General features: G+C 41.4%; 1 protein-coding gene across 3 annotated transcripts in view; it reads left to right on the forward strand.

Moving 5' to 3' along the window:
* GRIA3 (glutamate ionotropic receptor AMPA type subunit 3) overlaps positions 1 to 20,452 on the forward strand; it is a 273,921-nt gene that overhangs the window by 169,645 nt on the left and 83,824 nt on the right. For all 3 annotated transcript variants that reach the window (XM_057314146.1, XM_026520521.4, XM_048213511.2), the window contains 3 exons: positions 10,381 to 10,542; positions 15,220 to 15,387; positions 19,919 to 20,023. In XM_057314146.1, coding sequence (XP_057170129.1) covers positions 10,381 to 10,542; positions 15,220 to 15,387; positions 19,919 to 20,023 — 435 coding nt within the window. The remainder of the gene's footprint in view (positions 1 to 10,380; positions 10,543 to 15,219; positions 15,388 to 19,918; positions 20,024 to 20,452) is intronic.

Here is a 20,452-nt window from a genome sequence, read left to right on the forward strand (position 1 = left end):
ATGCCCAATATCTTGTTCACTCCCCTGCAAGGAAGACAGAAGGTGGTGTCCTTAAGAACCTTATAGTCATAATGGACAGATGAAACTTGCAGAGCTTATGATAATTGGTATGGAGACAGAGCAGGTGCATGAAGAGAAGGCAGAGTATGAAGAATCAAAATTCTGCATAGCATGGCCAGAAAAGGTCTTTCAGAAAAGGTGACTTTGAAACAATGATCCAAATGATGAGAAAGATCCAATTATATAAAGAATCAGGGAAAGTTCATGTCATGCATAGGGAACAGCATGTGCCAAGGTCCTGAGGCAGAAAAGAGTTTGATACCTTCTCTGAACTGTCAGAAGGCGATTTTGCCTAGAGCAGAGTGAGTTCTAGATTATGTAAGGCTTAGTAAGCCTGGTTAGGGGAGTTTTAGCTGTTTCCAACAGTGACAGAAAGCCACTGAAGAATTTCAAGCTGGGGCAGGGGTGCATGATCTGATTTTTGCTTTAAAAAAATTAGTGTCAAATGGATGGATTTTATGGTATTCAAATTATACCTTCTATTAATACAACTATTAATACAACTATTAATAAAAGAGATCGGTGGCTATTTTTCCTGCTAATAGCACTTATATCAACTTATATTCATACAAATAATTCCCACTGGACTAAAGTGCCATGACATCAGGGCAAGTTTAATATGGTTCACCATCTCACCAATGGATAGTACTTAAAATGTTTCAAAGTATGTTGATTGGATTAGAGAATAGAAGAGTGAGCGAACAATACAAGCAACCTATAATCAAGTGTTAATTTATATGGTGTAATCTTCAACTCCACACATTACACCCTCCCAGGAGGATGGACTTGCTTCTAGAAAAAGACTTGTGTCTCTCATTAGCAACCTGATAACTTGAGTCACCACAATTACTATGCATTTCCCTACAGAAGCATCACCCACATGAACAATTCAAACGACACTAAAGACAGAGCCAGCCTTCATCCAAATTATGAGATAGATACTTGCCCTTGGCAGCTTCCCAATCCTCTTTCTACTGCTTTTATCTTCCCTATAGGCAAGCCACCTTTCCCATTTCTCACCCATAATCTGCCATCAACTCAGTGAAAGTCACCCAACTTATCTTGTCTCTGTTTTCCTTTCGGTACAAAATGTACCCTAAGAATAGTATTATATGAAGGAAATCTCCACATAATATCTTGAAAATAAGTGCTCTAAAAGTAAGCTTTGAATATATTTATTTGCAACTCTCTATTATCCACACTACCAGAAGGAAATTGAATTACAGTATGTATAAATCAAGGGAGACAGGATAACACTAAAGTCATTTGAATCTTTGCAAGACTGACTTGTCTGGCTATTCTCAAATCGGGACAATCTGTGTTTGGATGCCAATTGTGTAACCATTATCTGTATAAAAGATGGCCATGGAGAATCAGTCATGGGTAGCTTGCAAGTCCCCATGTGAACTGCTTAGACACAAAAGTCGTGGTTGGTTTTATAAAGTTGCAATCAGATGTGAACAATAGTGCACTGAGACAAACACATGTATCGTGATCGAGAAGTGATATGATTGATGAAATATAGCAGAACTTACAAATCCAAATGAGTAGGTTCCCTCTCAAGTGAATAACTCCTGGGGATTATATCCATATTTCCAACAAATATTGCCATTGTTACACAGAGGCAAATAGTCAACTGTACAGATACCTAAACCATAAAAAGTGAGAAAGTAGAGTTTCAACTCATCCTATCTGTGACCACTAGGATCGCCTCCAGTCTTCTGCCTTCTCTCATCTCTTTTCATCTCTCCCTCTGCACACTGTTTTGGTCCAATCAAAGGAAAAGATACCATCCTGGCAATTAGCCAAACAACAACAAAAACAATTTTAACCAAACAGAATTGGTGAGATGCAAGCAGCACTAGAGCTTGTTAAGTCCGTTCTAAGCAAGAGTCATTGAGTACCTCATCATCACATCTAGTTAACAAAATCCCTATGAAATAGTAAAATGGGCTCAACAGAAATTCTACCTAGTCCAGCGGGGAATTGGGAACCTTGGAGTCACTTAGCAATGATGCTGTGACCATACACATATACTCATTCCATGGAAGGTATGGGAAGGCATGCAGTAATGAAGGAGGACAAAAGCCCATAAGCAGTCAACAATGTGCAAGAGCCTATGTAATAATTGGCCAAAAAGGAGTACAAATGGGCCCTCTTACTACCTGGTATAGAGATTGTAGAGACAAATTCGATATTGATCTTCCTTGGTCATTATTTTAGTAGTGGAAATGGTTCTTGAAGAATGAAATTTCAGTAGAGACAGCCAGAGCTGTCAGTGATGAAACAGGGGCCCTTTTCTAGACAAAGGAAAAAAACACACAAAGGTAGCACTGTTCAAAAGAGCATGATATGGCTAGAGCCTGAGGTGTGTTGAAGGAAGCAGTACAGATGAGCCAGGGGAGCAGAAAATAACAGACAAGTGGAAATTCTCAAAGGCCAAGTCAAGACATTTGGCTGTTAATGCATCTGTAGAAAGTAGGGAATGGTTGCAATAATTTCAGATAAGGAATATTATGCTCTAACTGGTATTTTAAGAAGGGAAATTTATGTATTTATTTATAAATTTATTTATTTGAGAGAGAGCAAAAGAAAACGTGGTTGGGGGAGGGGCAGAGGGTGAGGAAAAGAAAGAATCTCAAGCAGACTCCCCACTGAGCACAAAGCCTGATGCGGGCTTGATCCCAGGACCCTGAAATCATGTCCTGAGCCAAAATCAAAAGTTGGGTGCTCAACCAACTGAGCCACCCAGGCGTCCCAGGAAGGTAAATTTATTACGTGAAGAATGAACTGGAGAGGTACAGAATTGGACTTCAGAGCACCAACTAGGAAGCCAGGACAATAATCTAGGCCAGTGGTTCTCAAAGCCCCTTGTGCTTCGAAGTCACTTGATGAGTATAAAAATACAGGTGCGTGGGCCTCACACCCACTGACCCAGTAGGCCTAAAGTACATTAATTAAAAGAAGGGATACAGGAAGAGGAAGAGATTTTGAGGGACTATAATAACTTTCCTTGGGGCATATTCTTTTTAAGATGCTCAGGGAATATGGAAGTTAATCAGCAGGCAGTTAGGAAAGGGGTGCTGGAGTATGAGACAGGCTCTACTTGGAGACTCATTAGTGTCTCATTCAAAGTGAACTCAAATTAAAAATTTCGAAAGAAAACGAGAGTTAATTTGTTTTATAGACTCTACAGCCTCAAAATGTAACAAATTCCTTGGCTGAGGTACTATGTATGATAAGTGTCATCTCTTGAAAAAGTAGGTTCTCGGGGCACCTGGGTGGCTCAGTCGTTAAGCGTCTGCCTTCGGCTCTGGGCGTGATCCCGGTGTTCTGGGATCGAGCCCCACATCAGGCTCCTCTGCTGGGAGCCTGCTTCTTCCTCTCCCACTCCCCTGCTGTGTTCCCTCTCTCGCTGGCTGTCTCTATCTCTGTCGAATAAATAAATAAAACCTTAAAAAAAAAGAAAGAAAAAGTAGGTTCTCAGAGGCCAGCTAGATGAGAAATCATGACTATCTACCTCCACACTCAAAATCAAAAATGGGAAAAAATGTAAAGGAAAAACAAAGAAGAAATTCTAATATCTTTGTTTGGATGGGAGATGCCAGAAGGCGAAACCGGTTTTTAAGCAAAAAATGAACTGCTCTGATTCAGCAAAGGGATAGAACAGCTGCTATAAAACAGCAACCTGCTTCAGCAAAATGAGCCATCTTCCCCCCCCACACACACAAAATATCAAAGAAATCTACTGGAACACATTTTATTTTTGATAAAAATATGTTATTTTAAAATGCATAATTTTTAATAGCAGATGAAGCTCCGTGAGAAAATAGAATTCATGACACAGAAATTTCTTTTGGAGTCAGACATGCTAAAATACGTGTATTAAATAAAAGTATATGGGTTTTCTGTCCTTTTTTGAGCAGTTGCCATTGGGAAACATGCTCGGTCAGGCACTTAAAACCTGAAACAAAAGTCAGAACAAACTAAAAAGACTTAAAGAAGTTTAAACTAAATGTCAATTAGTTTGACAGAGCGAGTTAAAAAGCAAAACCTTGTGAACTCTTTTATCACATATTTAAATTAGTAATCAAACTTATACTTTTTCTAAAGACAAGAATTCTCTAATAATAATTTTTTAAAAATCCATATCTATTTGCATGTATTGCTGTCTGGTCATGGTACTACTACTCACAGACATTTTCAGGGGACCAAGTTAGAAATGGAGTTTAAGACGAGGCTAGGCCTGTGGGCCGGAGAGAAGCCTGAGTGGGAATACTTAAGAGTATATGTGACAGGAGGAGGGTTCAGAGCCGATTGGCTGAGGGAACTGTGTCCCACCCTATGTGTGTTTCTGTCATGGAGGAGTGAGAATGGAACTTTCTGGAAAAGGTCACATGATAAAAAGTGACCAGCTTCAGGGGTGGAGTCTGAGGTAGCTGGCTGTGGAAAAAAATTTGACAGCTGGCAGGCAGACATGTAGGACGCCTTCCTCCGCCACTCCCCACCCCTAGCAACCCCATCTCTTCCCTCTTTTACTTCTTGGGTTTGGGTGTTAAAAGCCTAACTCTGCTTCTTTAGGTTTTTTTTTTTGAGCCATATTTCCTTAGAGTTTTTTTTTTCTTTTTTAATTTGTTATTTAAATTCAATTTAGTTAACATATAGTGTATTATTTGTTTCAAGGGTAGAATTTAGTGATTCATCAGTTGCATATAACACCCAGTGCTCATTACATCAAGTGCCCCCCTTAATGCCAATCACACAACTACCCCACCCCTACACCCCCCTGCAGCAACCCTCAGTTTATTTCCTAGAGTTAAGAGTCTCTTATGGTTTGCCTCCCTGTTTTCATTTTATTTTATTTTTCCTTCGCTTCCCCCATATTTATCTGTTTTGTTTCTTAAATTCCACATATGAGTGAAGTCATATGGTATTTGTCTTTCTCTGACTGACTTATTTCACTTAGCATAATACCCTCTAGTTCCATCCATGTTGTTGCGAATGTCAAGATTTCATTCTTTTTGATGGCTGAGTCATATTCTATTGTGTATATATACATCACCTCTTATTTATCAATTCATCAGTCAGTGGACATCTGGGCTCTTTCCATAGTTTGGTTATTGTGGACATGGCTGCTATAAACATCGGGGTACATATGCCTCTCAAATCACTATGTTTGTATCCTTTGGATAAATACCTAGTAGTGCAATTGCTGGGTCATAGGGTAGCTCTATTTTTAACTTTTTAAGGAACCTCCATACTGTTTTCCAGAGTGGCTGCACCAATTTGCATTCCTGCCAACAGTGAAAGAGGGTTCCCTTTTCTCCACATCCTTGCCAACACCTGTTGTTTCCTGAGATGTTAATTTTAGCTATTCTGACCAATGTGAGGTGGTATCTCACTGTGGTTTTGATTTGTATTTCCTTGATGCCAAATGATGTGTAGCATTTTTCCACATGTCTGTTGGCCATTTGGATGTCTTCTTTGCAGAAATGTCTATTCATGTCTTCTGCCCATTTCTTGACTGGATTTTTTGATTTTGGGGTGTTGAGTCTGCTAAGTTCTTTATAGATTTTGGATACTAGGCCTTTATCTGATATGTCATTTGTGAATATTTTCTCCCATTCTATAGGTTGCCTTTTAGTTTTGTTGATTGTTTCCTTTGCTGTGCAGAAGCTTTGATCTTGATGAAGTCCCAGTAGTTCATTTTTGCTCTTGTGTCCCTTGCCTCTGGAGACATGTCTAGCAAGAAGTTGCTGCCTGTGTTCTCCTCTAGGATTTTGATGGATTCCTGTCTCACATTTGGTCTTTCATCTGTTTTGAGTCATTAGATTTTTCCAGAAGTTTTAAGCACTTGAGGACTCTAAATTCCCCACATAGCAAATTTTGGGTAGCCATCACCCAGTGCTGGTGATCATGGGAAAGAAGGACATGGGGGACTAGGAGGAAAGTAGATCTCTCCTAAAAATCTGTCTCTGTATCTTACCCTTGCCCTTTCCCTTCTCCACTTTTACCTAGTGGCTTTCGGGTGATAAAAGCTGTGTGGGCAATTTTAAAAAGGCTTCAGGGAGGCCAGAGACTTAAGTTCTCAAAAAACAAAAACAAAAAACCAGACAGAATGGCAAGTCCCACTTGTAGATCACAATGAGATGGGGAAAGGAGAATCTTTTTATCAGGTTTAGGGAGGACAGGGGATCAAAATCCCCCAAGGCGCAGAGCTCGGGTGGCAGACTTCAAGTAAAGATCACTGAGAGGTAACAAGAAAAGCCAGACCAGAAACGACCAACCTCTACCATCCCCCAGGCTCTCATGCTCCCCTTCCTCCTTTCTGCTGTTACTTACTGGATCTATAGTGGTCTGATCTGTTCAGTTACTGTCTTAACAGAGAGTTTAGGGCATTTGTCCTCAGTTTTCCAAACTCAAGGACTGTAGATGAGAAGCTCAGAAAAGGAAATCTAGCAAGAGGTTATAAGCAAGAATAATGATTTAAAGTTAAAAGGTAAGTGGAGAAAGAAAACCAGAATCTGTACCCTGATGCCCCCGTACCTACCATTTGTCTCTTTTCCCCCATTTGTTCATAGCATCACTTGTCTGTTGAAGGTTCGGCGGTCCGGTCAGCTGACTTACTGTCTTTGCTGAGGCTTTGGAGAGACTCAGGCCTCGATTTTCAAAGCGTCACGGACTGTGTTTACCCACAACTACAATGGGAATATGTGAAAGAGAACAGGACGTGCTTTAGAACAATCGAGCAGAACTGAAGGGCGGCTAAGAGTCGGGCACTTTCTGCTCCTCTCTCCTAACTTCCTCCTTTCTCCCATTGGTCATCACTGTCCTATGTCATCTCTTTGCCCATTTTATCTGTTTAGGGGTCATTTCTTTCACATTAGCCTTTTACGGCAGGCGTAGAGGTACTTGGCATTTAGATTCAAACTTGAGTTGGGTATGTTGCCATTTCAAAAAGAAAGATCTGACCATTTTAGTTTTTATAATCTTGGGGACTGTCGGTGGCCACACGAACCATGGGATTTAGCAATATTTGATACAAAAAGAAAATTCTTTTTTTAAAAAGAGTTTCAGAAATAGGATGATGAAGAGTCAACCAACTTGGGCCTGTCAGCCAGAACCACTTTCTCTACAGCCCCCTCTCTACCATTCACCTCCTTTCCCTTTTCCCCGTCTACTTCCTTGAGATTTGTTGGTCAGCTCAGCTGTATTCATGTCTTTTCAGAGGGTTTAGGGAGAATCTAGCCTTGAATGTCTCAAGCTCAAGGACGTGGGTTGCTGCATCTAAATGCTGGGCGCCAAGACGCCATTCAGCTGTAGAATGCAAGAGATTACAGAGACCAGAAGCCAGCCAACTCTTGCCCTTAAACAACAAGATCTCCTCTCACTAAATACCTGTTACCTCCTTTCTTTTTCTACCACGCCTCTCTCTCCATTTTGTCCCCAGGGCCGCGTTAGTGCCTTCTGCCCACGTGGAAGGATAAGGCTTGCGGGCGGTTGGGAGGAGCTAGTGTTGTACGGGTCTTTCCAGCCAGAACAGTCTGAGGTGACCTTCCCCGGCTTGATTTGTGTCGCTGCGGGTGCAGTTCATCCCATGAGGACAGCCGGGCTGATTCCAGTCCCAGGGGTGCCAGAACTCATTCCCAGGCATGTCTGTCATAAAACGTGGATTGACTGAGAAACTTCTAGGTCCTCAGTGGTATGGTTGCTGTGTGGTAGAAAGATGAGTGCAGAGTATGCCTCTAAAGATGTTTTCAAATTACAATGTGTGTATCGGAGGGGAAGATACGCAAGCAGGAATTTATGGGGCCTACGTGACAGAATGAAGCCTCCTGGGAGTAAGTGGGTGTGATTGGTGAGGTAAATTTGAGCTAGACCCCTCCCTTTAGTATCCCTGCCAAGAAAAGGTGAGGGAACATCTTTCTGGAAGGAAGCGGTATGGTGAGTAACCAGACTAAAGTGCTGGCTGTTATGCCTTAAGACAGACGTGAGAGTTCCGGGATCCATTCTCTCTCTCTCCCTTTTGTTAATTCTGTGTTGCCCTTTAACATGCTACGGATATTAGGAAAACACGAGTGTGATGCTTATCAAAGTGTGAGGGGCACAAGAGATCCTGCTTCCTAGTGCGTGCTGTGGCCACTGACCCTGAAGATGAGGATGGGGGCAGAAGCATTCTCAACCCCCTTCTTTCAAGGAAAGGATCTCCACTTGTCCAGCCCAGGCTTTTAAGACAGGACAGCATCAGAGGGCCCACTCTTCACCCCCGCCAGCAGGCAGGTGGGCAGTTGGTCAATGTTCTTGTGTAATACTTGTTAACTGACAAATACATTTTGGCACAGTGAGTGAATTAAAGCCATTTGTTAAAATTTTGTCCTAGGCTCTTTATTTGTGTCTATGTCAGGGGGTGGGGGTGAGGAGTTTGGTAATAGGCTTAAGCCCCAGTTGGAGCCTCTACTAGACTTCATACCAATATGTCTCCTTGCTTTTTTGATTATCAGAAAGAAGGAATTATACTCAGTGATGCAAACTATTTGTCCAGTCCCCATGGACTCAAGGCCCACTTGTGAAAGCAAGAGGGAAAGGGCTGCGAGTAGTAAGTGAAAAAGCTGTTTCACTAAAATATAAAGAAAGGTGAATTAAAAGAAGTGGGGTTAAGGGTGTGACTAGAGAGGCACACAGAGAGGGCCCTTCTGGATATTGGTTACATTTCTGTGTTCAGTTTGTGAGAATTCATCACATCAGGTTATATACTTAAAGATATGTGTACCTTTCTATATGATTGCTATACATCAATAAACCTTGGAATGCTGGGACACCTGGGTGGCTCAGTCAGTTAAGCATCTGCCTTCGGCTCAGGTCATGATCCCAAGGTCCTGGGATCAAGTCCCACATTGGGCTCCTTGCTCAGCAGGGAGCCTACTTCTCCCTCTGCCTACACTCCCCCTGCTTGTGCTCTCTCTCTCTGACAAATAAATAAATAAAATCTTTTTAAAAAAACTTGGAATGCAAAAAAAAAAAAAGAAAACTTTAGAGGACTAACAGGTGTATGCATTTATCAGAACTCATCAAGTGCTACCTTTAAGATTTGTCCATTTCATTGGATGTAAATTTTACCTAAGAAAGAAAGAAAGAAAGAAAGAAAGAAAGAAAGAAAGAAAGAAAGAAAGAAAAGTGCAAACACTGAACTCTAGTCAACGACCTGCGTGTCGAAGTCTTTTGGTGTGAAGTATACTAATGTCCATAACTTACTTTGAAGTGCATCCAAAAAATGGAATGGATTGATGGCTGGATAGAAAAATACTAATTGTGAAATCCCAGCTGAGACTATATGGGTATTCACTGTACAGTTCTTTCAACTTTTTTATATATTTGAAAATTTTATATTAAAATTTTCAAGTCTAAAGAAGGGAGGAAGAATTCTCCCCATTTATGAATATAAATGTTGGCTTCAGCCCATTGAGGACCTAAATGCATCCACTGCAACTAACAAGAGCCAGGCATCCAGCAGAAATAGCGCAATTCCTAGGAGAAGTGTTCCAGAAGAGAGCAGTGCCCAGTGGGGCTGGCGGTACCCAGGTGGAGATGGCTCGGTGTGAACCTGAAGAGATTCCTTCAGGAGGCTTAGGTGACAGAGACACCAGATGGTAACCAGAGCGAGAGAAGAAAATGGTGGGTGATCTAAAGTAGATGTCGAGACTTGTTTATAAACACACGTGAGACATACCCTCGGGTTTGTACCGTCATCTACAACCAAGCTGTCAGTTTCGCTCTTTGGCATTTCTGTAAGTCACAAATGTTGAAAGTACTCATCATTAGAATCTGAAGCAATCTGCTGTGCTTGGCATGTTAAGCTGGAGAAAAGATTTTAAACCTCTAGTTAGGGTCAAACATTTCAACACTTTCCCAGTTACATGAAGCATTGTATTTGTACTCCGTGAAGAAAGACTAAAAATACAGGTAAAGGAAACAAATCAAAACATTTGCTTGAAGTTGGCACCTGTGTTTGTCCTTGCAGCAGCTATACTAAAGACATAGGCACCAAAATGAAAGAATGCATATTTTCTCCACCGTGCCTATAGCTTCAGAGACATAGTGCCCTAAGAATTAGTCCAAATCCAGCATTTGTTTGTATCTGTCGTCATCGTTGTTGTTGTAATTGAGATGTAATTGACATATAACACCGTGTTCAGGGTTTTCTTGATTATTAAAGAGTGATCCTGAGGAAGGACCTTTCATTTCCTCCTTAGCCTTCTAACCAACAAATATGGTAAGAACTCAACCACCTCCCACAGTGATTCTCTTTCACTCTCTTTCTAGGGTTTTACCGATATCTTGCTAGAAAGGGTCATGCATGGGGGAGCCAACATTACCGGATTCCAGATTGTCAACAACGAAAACCCTATGGTTCAGCAGTTTATTCAGCGCTGGGTGAGGCTAGATGAAAGGGAATTCCCTGAAGCCAAGAATGCACCGCTAAAGGTAATGTTCCGTGGCATGCAGAAACCCTAGGCCAGCTTTTCACAGCGTCTCAGTATGGCCTTTATATATTTACGGCCAGCCTGTGATCAAGTGGTCTTTGCTCAGAAGCATTTCAACGATGCTAAAAACCAAACTGCAGGTCCTGCTGCATTTGAAATCTAAACTTGCAAATAAAGAAGCAGTTGAGAAGGAGGCCTTTTAAAACCCAGGGTTTGGGAATGTTAACTAATGTTTTAATGAATTTCATTTGTAACATGCTCATAACAATTGACAATATTACAAGAACCTGAGTCGGGCAAAGAGTGGGGGCAGTGGGAATAGGTAAGGAAGATTGATAGTCTGAAACAGAAAATTAGATTTTACATTATTTATGTGATTGCTTTGTGTTAATAAGTTTCATGAATCTCAGTAAACCCAAGTGAATTGGGCTGTAATACAGAGTGCGTGTTGCCTATACGTATATTGAACAGAAATGCTTTCCTGCCTGGAAAAGTGTCTTTAAAAATAATTAGATTACCTAAGTTGCTCATTTTCATGAAACCAAGATAAGAATATTAAAGGTAGAAAGTCACGCTTAGAGTGTACATTTTTCACATGTGTTCCCCTATGGCTAGAAATCCTATTATTTAAAAATCAGGAATTAAAACAGATAAATAACAGGAAAGTTATTCATGTAACACAAACGATCCTTCAAGTGTATATTTTAGGTAACCATTCCCTCAGTGCATTGATTCAGGTATGAAACAGACTTTAAATTCTTCCTTCCTTATATAGTGAAAGTATGTACGTACCATAGCTATGGGATCGCTGTGATCAAGATAAGGAATCAATGTAGAGTCAAGGCCTTACCCTTAAAAAGGAAAGGGTGTGACTGTTTCTTTTCTCATAGTTTCAACATACCTATCCTCACATCCTCCCTGGCAAGAATAGAATAAGGGAGAACAAAGGGGCCATAGACCAGAGAAGAGACACATTCTGTATCACCTAGTCAGGTCCACCCTAAATGAGTTGCATCAGAACATAATACAAGTGGGCCCTGACTTTATACAATTGGTACGTTCTAGAAAAGTTGAGTTAAACATAATTTGTTCATTCGTTTAAGCCACTCACTAGTTAAGCGGTATTCTGTAGCTGTAGTGATTATAGTATACATGCTGCATTTTTCCAGGGCAGTCCCATTTTAAAGCATCCTGTCCCATGGTCAGATCAGGTGTTCTTATATGTTTCAGTGAGTATGGTCACAATCCCTGTGATATTAGGGTTAGGGTTTACAGTCCAATTTTTTTAGGATAATTTTTAAAATTTTTATTGAGATAAACTGACATACAGGGGCACCTGGGTGGCTCAGTCGGTTGAGCATCTGCCTTCGGCTCGGGTCATGATCCCAGAGTGCAGGGATCAAGCCCTGTGTCTGACTCCCTGCTCGGCGGGGAGCCTGTTTCTCTCTCTCCCTCTGCCTGCTACTCCCCCTGCTTGTGCTCTGTCTCTGTCAAATAAAGAGGTAAAATCTTTTTTTTAAAAAAAAAATAATTGACATACAGCATTTTGTTAGTTTTAGGTACATAGAATAATGACTTGATGCATATATTGCAAAATGATCACCATAATAACTTTAGTTACCATCCATCATCGCTGTAGTTATAATTTTTTCTTGTGATAAGAACTTTTAAAATCTACTCTTAGCAACTTTGAAAATACAATACAGTATTGTTAACTATAGTCACTGTGCTGTACGTTACAACCCCAGGACTTATTTATAACTGGGAGTTTGTACCTTTCAACCACCTCCACCCATTTTTCCCCCTTCCCCTACCCCCCACCTGCCACCCCCTGATCTCTGGCAACTACCAATCTGTTCTCTGTTTCTATGAGTTCAGGGTTTTTTTTTTAGATTCCACATTTAGGGGCGCCTGGGTGGCACAGCGGTTAAGCGCCTGCCTTAGGCTCAGGGCGTGATCCCGGCGTTCCGGGATCGAGCCCTACATCAGGCTCCTCTGCTATGAGCCTGCTTCTTCCTCTCCCACTCCCCCTACTTGTGTTCCCTCTCTCGCTGGCTGTCTCTATCTCTGTCAAATAAATAAATAAAATCTTTTAAAAAAAAAAGATTCCACATTTAAGTGAGATCAAGCAGTATTTTTCTTTCTCTGTCTGACTTAATTTCACTTAGCATAATGCCCTCGAGGTCCATCCCTGCTGTCACAAATAGCAGGATTTCCTTCCTTTTTGTGGCTGAATAATATTCCACTGAATGTATATGCCACATTTTCTTTATCCACTCACTTGTTTATGGACACTTAGATTATTTCCGGGTCTTAGCTCTTGGAAACAATGCCGCACTGAACATGGAGGTGCAGATATCTGTTTGCAATAGTGATTTTGTTTCCTTGGGAATAAATACCCAGAAATGGAATTGCTGGATCCCATGGTGGTTCTATTTTTAATATTTTGAGGAACCTCCATGCTGTGTTCCACAGTAGCTGCACCAGCTTGCTTCCACCAACAGTGCAAGAAGGTTCTCTTTACTCCGCATTTTTGCCAACACTCATTTCCTGTCCTTTTGAATCTAGCCATTGTCACAGGTGTGAGGTGATATCTCGTGTGCTTTTGATTTGCAATTCCCTGATGATTCAAATTTTTTTCAATGTACTAAATCCACCCACTACATTTAAATGAACTTTTACAAATTTTGATTTTCATAACTGCCTGGCCACTGCTTTGCCATCCTTAGACTTAGCAGGTAAAGGGTAGAGGCAAGAAATTCATTTATGCAATATTTTAAGACAAGTGTCAGGGACTGTGTCTTAGGCACAAAGAAAACAGACAAGGGTAAAAGGATGAAAAGGATACTACGGAGTAGTTTATGTTCGCTCAGGTGTTATAGAGCTTGTACAAAAGAGAAGGAAAGCAATCTTAGCTCTGGATTATTCATTGATAACTCATAGTATGTATAAAGTTCCCAACTTGCTGAGAAGAATGGTTTTATAAGTAAAACCCGTTAAATGGCTTAAGAAAATGGAATCTCTAAATAGATGGTCACAACTTTCAGATTGCTTTTGCTTAGTATTAGTCATAGAAACTCGCTCTATAGCAATCAGACAAAAAGCCCACTTTAAAAAATGATAATATTTTTGATTAGGAAATAAAATTGTCTAGAGATTACAATCCTGATGCTTCATTTATTCTATATTTTATGAATGTTTCCTTTTGGGGCTTTTTTTTTTTTTACATGCTCACACATTGGTAAGTAGGAGCTGAAAAAGTCAAGATTAAATAGCTCTTTTGGCATGGCTTGGAATCGCAGACAATTCATGCAGTCAGCTGGAAAAGAGACCATCACCATGTTGGCTCTGTGTAGTGCTCGGATGGACAGACGCAAAGGTTTTTTGTTTTTTGTTTTTTTTTCATGAGAGAACATATGCCCCCTGTTACAGTCACACTTGAATATTTGCTTCTAAAAGAAAAGCAACATGAGGGGCGCCTGGGTGGCACAGTGGTTAAGCGTCTGCCTTCGGCTCAGGGCGTGATCCCGGTGTTATGGGATCAAGCCCCACATCAGGCTCCTCCGCTATGAGCCTGCTTCTTCCTCTCCCACTCCCCCTGCTTGTGTTCCCTCTCTCGCTGGCTGTCTCTATCTCTGTCGAATAAATAAATAAAATCTTTTTAATAAATAAATAAATAAATAAATAAATAAATAAATAAAAGAAAAGCAACATGAGAAAAGTCAGAAAAGTAAATTGATAGCCGTAAAGATGACAAAGTATTCACTCCCGGCCGTATTTGGACATACTATACAGAGAAAACTCCCCCTAGGACATTTTGCTTCATTAAAAAAAAAAATCAATAGAATTCTACATCCTCTCAGTATTTGTCCTGGAAAACAGGGGCCAGCTTATTTTAATCAGACTTTGTTGATTCATTTAATGAAAAGGCATCCACCCCGTCAAATCACAGATAATCAAATCCCTTGTATTAAGTGACTGGCCTCATCCCTAGTAAAGCATATCAGTATATCCAAGGAGTAGAAACTAAGTGTTCTTGCCTGAAAGAAGCAGCATCATGAAGTACTGCCTGTGAATTGTCACTGATATCAGATATAAAACTCAATAACAATTGTAATTTTCTACAATCAAAAACCATCTTTGGTTTTCTGCTCCCCCCAAGAAACAAAAACTGATTTATTGCTGGCCAGAGGTCCTAGTTCGCCAGAAACATGGTCCAGACAGAAATGATTAATGTTTCCCTCCAAATTAATTTCAAGCTGTCTAACTTAGCTATTTCCATTTTCCCCTAAGTAAACACCAGACCTGAATTTTCTATTGCAAACAGCAGTAACCAACCTACATATGCCATCCTTTAGCCTCACACGTATTTTTTTCTCTATAAAGGACGTGGCCTTTCAGTAGTCACTCACTCAAGACAAAACACAGTACTGAGAGCAAGAGAGAGACTCCCTTGAGCCATTTGATCTTAATCATCTTAACGTGCACACACAAGGAAAGAGGCATCATTCTAGAATGAATCAAAATCGGGCTTGCCCAGAGAGATCTCTTGATTCAAATAATTAAGAGGGTGGCTTCGTAGAGCAAGAGGTGGAGATAAATGAGAATTATAAGGAGCAAGGCAAGTTTTAAGGGCGTCGTTTGTCATGATCTCGTGTTTTCCATACTTCCATTTCAGTATACATCTGCACTGACGCACGATGCAATACTGGTCATAGCAGAAGCTTTCCGTTATCTGAGGAGGCAGCGAGTGGATGTGTCCCGGAGAGGCAGTGCTGGAGACTGCTTAGCAAATCCTGCGGTACCCTGGAGTCAAGGAATTGATATCGAGAGAGCTCTAAAAATGGTAAAGACCATGATGGGTTATTTGGGTGGGGAGCAGGAGCCTTATAAAGACACACAACTCAGAGTCTAAGAATGTCAGAGTGTGCAGAAAGATGAGCATGGATGTTTAATCATCAAATCCTAGAAATCTCAAACTAGAAGCTTCTTCCTTGATGCTTGAGAAATAGCCAATAGAGGGCAAATGAGTATTTAGTTCTGTGCTACACTGTGGATGGTAAAGCAAACTCACCACCCTCAAGAATTATGGGTTGAACATGTAAACAGCTTCAAAATTTTTACACTTTCCAGAGATATGCTGTTACTTTAGGGGGACTGGGATATTCTATAGGAAGCTCCTAACTTGAAGGCGGACATTACAAAGGACAACAGCATCCTCTGGCTCATCAGACAGCTCGTGAGCTTGGATGGACTGTGGAACGGAGCCAGTGTGGTAGTAGTTCTCTTGCCGAAGAGAACCTTCCTACACGCTAATCCACATGGGGAAAGGCAGAACCGTGCTATACTTCTAGGCCAACTTAGGAAGATTCTCCCCAGTGCCCCAAAGAAAAAGCCTACAGAGAAGTCCAAGGAATCAACAGATAGGCAAACAAGTCACTTGTTTTTAGTATTTACTGGTAGCGGATCATTTAAGGCTTCAGGCGGTAGCCTTTGAGCAGATTTCATTCTTCACACCAGGAGTAGCGTCGGTCCTTCATCGCAGCTTTCCGAGCAAGGGCTCTTTCCTCAATATTTTGCTTTATGCTACGTGCGTGTGCATGCCTTAAAAATGAGCCATCAATAGTACAAGCCTCTCTTATTTCTACTTATTTAATTACCCCCAACGTTTGGGACATCCAAAGAAACAAAGAGATAAGCAACGATAAGATAATTCTGTGCGCAACCCGCAACGAAGAATTTGTCATGGCCTCATAACGTACGTCATTCTGCACAGTTGGCTCTCCTACTGCTGCCTCCAATCTGCCAAGTTGGAAGCATTCGATCAAAAGGGGTTAGTAGCCCCTGTGTCTCTCTCCAAGAAAGAGATATGACTCATTCTCCCATCACACAGATTTTTATGTCATGATGTCAGTTCCCTAACAAATGCCCTAAGTGTACTTTTATGGAGGTGGCACTGCACAATTCTGAAGAGCAGTGAATTAAATCCAACCTTCACAGCAGTTACAAGATTCGTACTGTCAGGTGAAACATAATGATGAGTGAAATACAAAACTCCCTCAGAGTACATCAGAAGGAGTTTTCATCAACGAAACCTCAAGGGGCGAGTACCAGCATCTCCAACGGATTCCCCAGTCATGACACAAACAACCACCTTCCCCAAATAGCAAACTGGCTACCAGAGTAAAGGATAAGAAATTCATTTGGCTAGAAAATAGCAGCTTGATCATACTATCGCACATAGTTTCTGCATGTCTAACTCACTGATAAAGCTTGAGGGAGAAGCCAGGTAAGTAACCTTCCTCCCAGGCCCTAAGGGTCAAACACTGAACTGAAAGGATGCTTTACCAGTATCTACAGGCCAGCCTCTTCCTATTGCTCCAGAGAGGTTGGAAAATATCAACCTTTTCCAGAAGCAGATGCTCCCTTTGTGATAAATGCTCAGTAAAACTCCACTGTTCAGAGGGACTACCAGGAGGATGGTCTGAAGTACTAAAGGTTTTACTATATTAAAAGAAATCCCATTTTATTTGAGTTAATTAAAAGTGAGGATGCATGTGTAAAAGCATCCCTCACTGTGACAAGCACATAGTTGTTGCTCAATAAATCATTCTCTTCCTTCAAAGAAATCTGGCAAACAAAATCATTGCCTGATAGAGGCGCCTACAGGGCCTGTTTTAATGAACAAATAAGCACACCATTCATTCAGTAAATATTTACTGAGCACCAATGACTGTTACCAGGCTTGACGTTAGTATGCAAACATGAAACAAGAGGAGGAAAGCTCACACTTACATTGTGAATATGCAAACAAGTGTTTTTAAAGACCTTAAAGCCACTTGAAAATCGGGTAATCATCCTCCTCACAACCTACAGATAGTAAAATATCAGCCTGAGCCTGGTTGAACTATGTCACAATTCTAAGTCATCAAAACTTGTCCCTTTGTTCAGTAAATGTGTATTAAACACCTGCTCTATTCCAATCCCTGTACTAGTTGCTGAGAACCCAGGAAAAAGAATGACTCTCATCTTCGAGATGCTCCCCAACTAGTAAGGGAGATGGAAACACAGAGATGATTAAAATGGCATGATGGTTAGGTTCTCCAGAGGGTGCTATGGGGTCCCAGCGGAGAAGCACCTAATTTAGACTGGGGTGCAGGGTGATTAAAGAAGGGATCCCAGATGGGATGGTGGGAAACTGTAACTGACATTCATGTCGGTGAAAATAGACTTCCCTCTGAGCGGTAGTCCTGTCCTACTTCCGCTCACGGAAAGTTTTAATCCTGGTGTCTCGAATCTCCTGGACAGCCCTAAACTGTTGTTCAGTTTGTCTATCATGTCCAAATATGCTAGATCTTTAGAAATAGGCCATTCTTTTTTAAAAAATGATTTTACTTATTTATTTGGGAGTGAGCGAGAGAAAGAACATAAGCCGGAGGGGAGGGGCAGGGGGAGAGGGACAATGCGGGGCTTGATCCCAGAACCCTGGGATCATGACCTGAGCCAAAGGCAGACGCTTAACCAACTGAACCACCCAGGCACTCCTGAAATATGTCATTCTTAATGAGACTTGAAGCCTTTGCTACTTTCAGTAAGGAAGGATTTCCTTACTAAGTTCCTATGCCAGTGTCCCTGCCCCACCTATCTCCTCTCCTAGAACTCAATGCTCAGAGAGTAAAGAACCCTTCATGTATCCCAGTATGCACCAGGCAGGCAAGTAATTTCTATCTCAACAAAGGACCTTTGCTTTAACCGGAAGTGTGACATCGCCTTCTCTGCAAGCCTGAGCTGACAATAGTGCTTCGGTTTGTTGGGTCAGTAGGACAGTCATCTTGTCCTCAGGAAGTCCCACTGGAGCCTTTCTCTTTCAACAGGAATTTCATTTTCCTTTTGGTGGTGAACAAGTCCCCTTCCCTTTCACAAGATGCTCCCTAATATTTGACATCAATTTTCCCTCCTGCAACGCAAGCCCATTACCTCTCTGACTTGCTTAGTAGCTTGTCACTTTCTGTAAGTAATAAGTATTCTATCCTTCCATCCTAGGAAAATGAGACAGATGTTTTTTTTCTTTGAAGCAACTTCCTTGACCCTTACTCACCAGATGAGTAATTCCAGTGACTTTTATTTATAGAGGGTCTTTCATGCAGTGTCCCTGAACCGTAAAATAATTGGTAAGGAAAGCTCTCCACCCGGCAGAGATGGCCTTTTATTAGTTCATAGTACTGGGAACAGACCCAGGAAAAATTGTGGCCTACGTGAATCTGGAGTTGGCATCCCCAATCGGGCTCCAGGCTCTCCTAGTACCTCTGTCTTTCTTATCTAGTACTACATACCCCTGATTCCTTAGACTTACCAAATTTCATCAGTGTGGGTTTATTCCTCCAGGGCCTACCTCGTTGCTACCTGTTTGTAGCTGGGCAGAAGTTAAAGAAGAGGAAAAATTCGTCTTTGTTACTGTGGCAGCTGGTAAACGTGGAACACTCTCAAGAAACAGAACTATGTTCATTGCAATCGATGATAATTATTATTATGGCCAGCCTGTATTGCAATGCGTACTGTGTGCCAGGTGCTGCTCTAAACTGTCCACGTGTGTAACTCATCAAACCTTCCAACAAGTCTGAGGGATAGGTACCAGTGGGATTTCCCATTTTACAAATTGGGACGCTGAAGTACCAAAGCATTAAGGAACATACCGAAGGTCATGCAGTTAGTAAGTGATGAAGCTAGAATGTGACTCTAGGAGCTCCAGAGCCTGTATTATCGAAACCAGTTTATGTGATATTGGGAGTGCTAAGATAAGACATAGCCACGGACCTCACGGATCACCTAGTTTAGAAGAAAGCATTATGCTAGTTAAGAATACCCTTCAGGCTGGGATGCCTGCGTGGCTCACTCGGTTAAGCGTCTGCCTTCAGCTCAGGTCATGATCCCAAGGTCCTGGGATTGAGCCCCATGTCGGACTCCCTACTCAGCAGAGAGTCTGCTTCTCCCTCTTCCTCTGACCCTTCCTCTGCTTGTGCTCTCTCTCAAGTAAATAAATAAAATCTTAAAAAAAGAAGAATACCCTTCAGGCTTCTCCCTTAAGAAAAGACTAATGGTAGAAATTTCAGGCCCTTGAAAAAGCCGTGGTAAGGCCTTCACTGTATCATGTAGGTAACTGCCTATCACCCACTCAAAGCTTCACAACTAAAAGTCACACCTAGAAAACACTGGGGAAGAAATGAAGATCTGTATAGACTTGATCTGGTGGATTTAGCTCAATGCCTCAAGATAAAGATTCTCCACGATTCTAAGATCTGTCAGTGGACCTCATCTCAGAGAACTATAGGCAATAACGTGCTGCTATTTAAAATTTTTACATTTTCCCTTTCTACTAGGTGCAAGTACAAGGAATGACTGGAAACATCCAATTTGACACTTACGGACGTAGGACAAATTACACCATCGACGTGTACGAGATGAAAGTCACTGGCTCTCGAAAAGTAAGTAACCAAAACAGATGTCCAAAGAAAAAAATGTTCAGAAGATGACAGCACGCCAATGCAAGTAAACAGGTGTTAAGAAAGCCACACAAAGCAAATTCCCACACGTCATTTTTGCCTTTCTGTTGCCAAACAGCACAGACATGATGCAGAGTTGCTTTGCGATCGAAGTGTTCCATCTACACATTTTGAAAGGAGCATTTCCCTCTGAGGCTGGTCCTGTAAAACTGATAGGCTCAAGAGTTATTAACAGCTTCCAACCACAGAGGGAAGGAATCACAAATTTTACAGCATGTTGTTATTTAAACAAGCTGTCAAGGTACATACGGTTTTAGCAAAAGAATCGGAAAGTAGGTATCTCTCCACTTTGCCCTCTCACCCTCCAAAGGACACTGGACAGAATACCTTTCTCTACAGCCAACTTGTACA

The sequence above is a fragment of the Ursus arctos genome, chromosome X, assembly GCF_023065955.2.
Source record: "Ursus arctos isolate Adak ecotype North America chromosome X, UrsArc2.0, whole genome shotgun sequence".
In the NCBI taxonomy this organism is placed as follows: Eukaryota; Metazoa; Chordata; class Mammalia; order Carnivora; family Ursidae; genus Ursus; species Ursus arctos.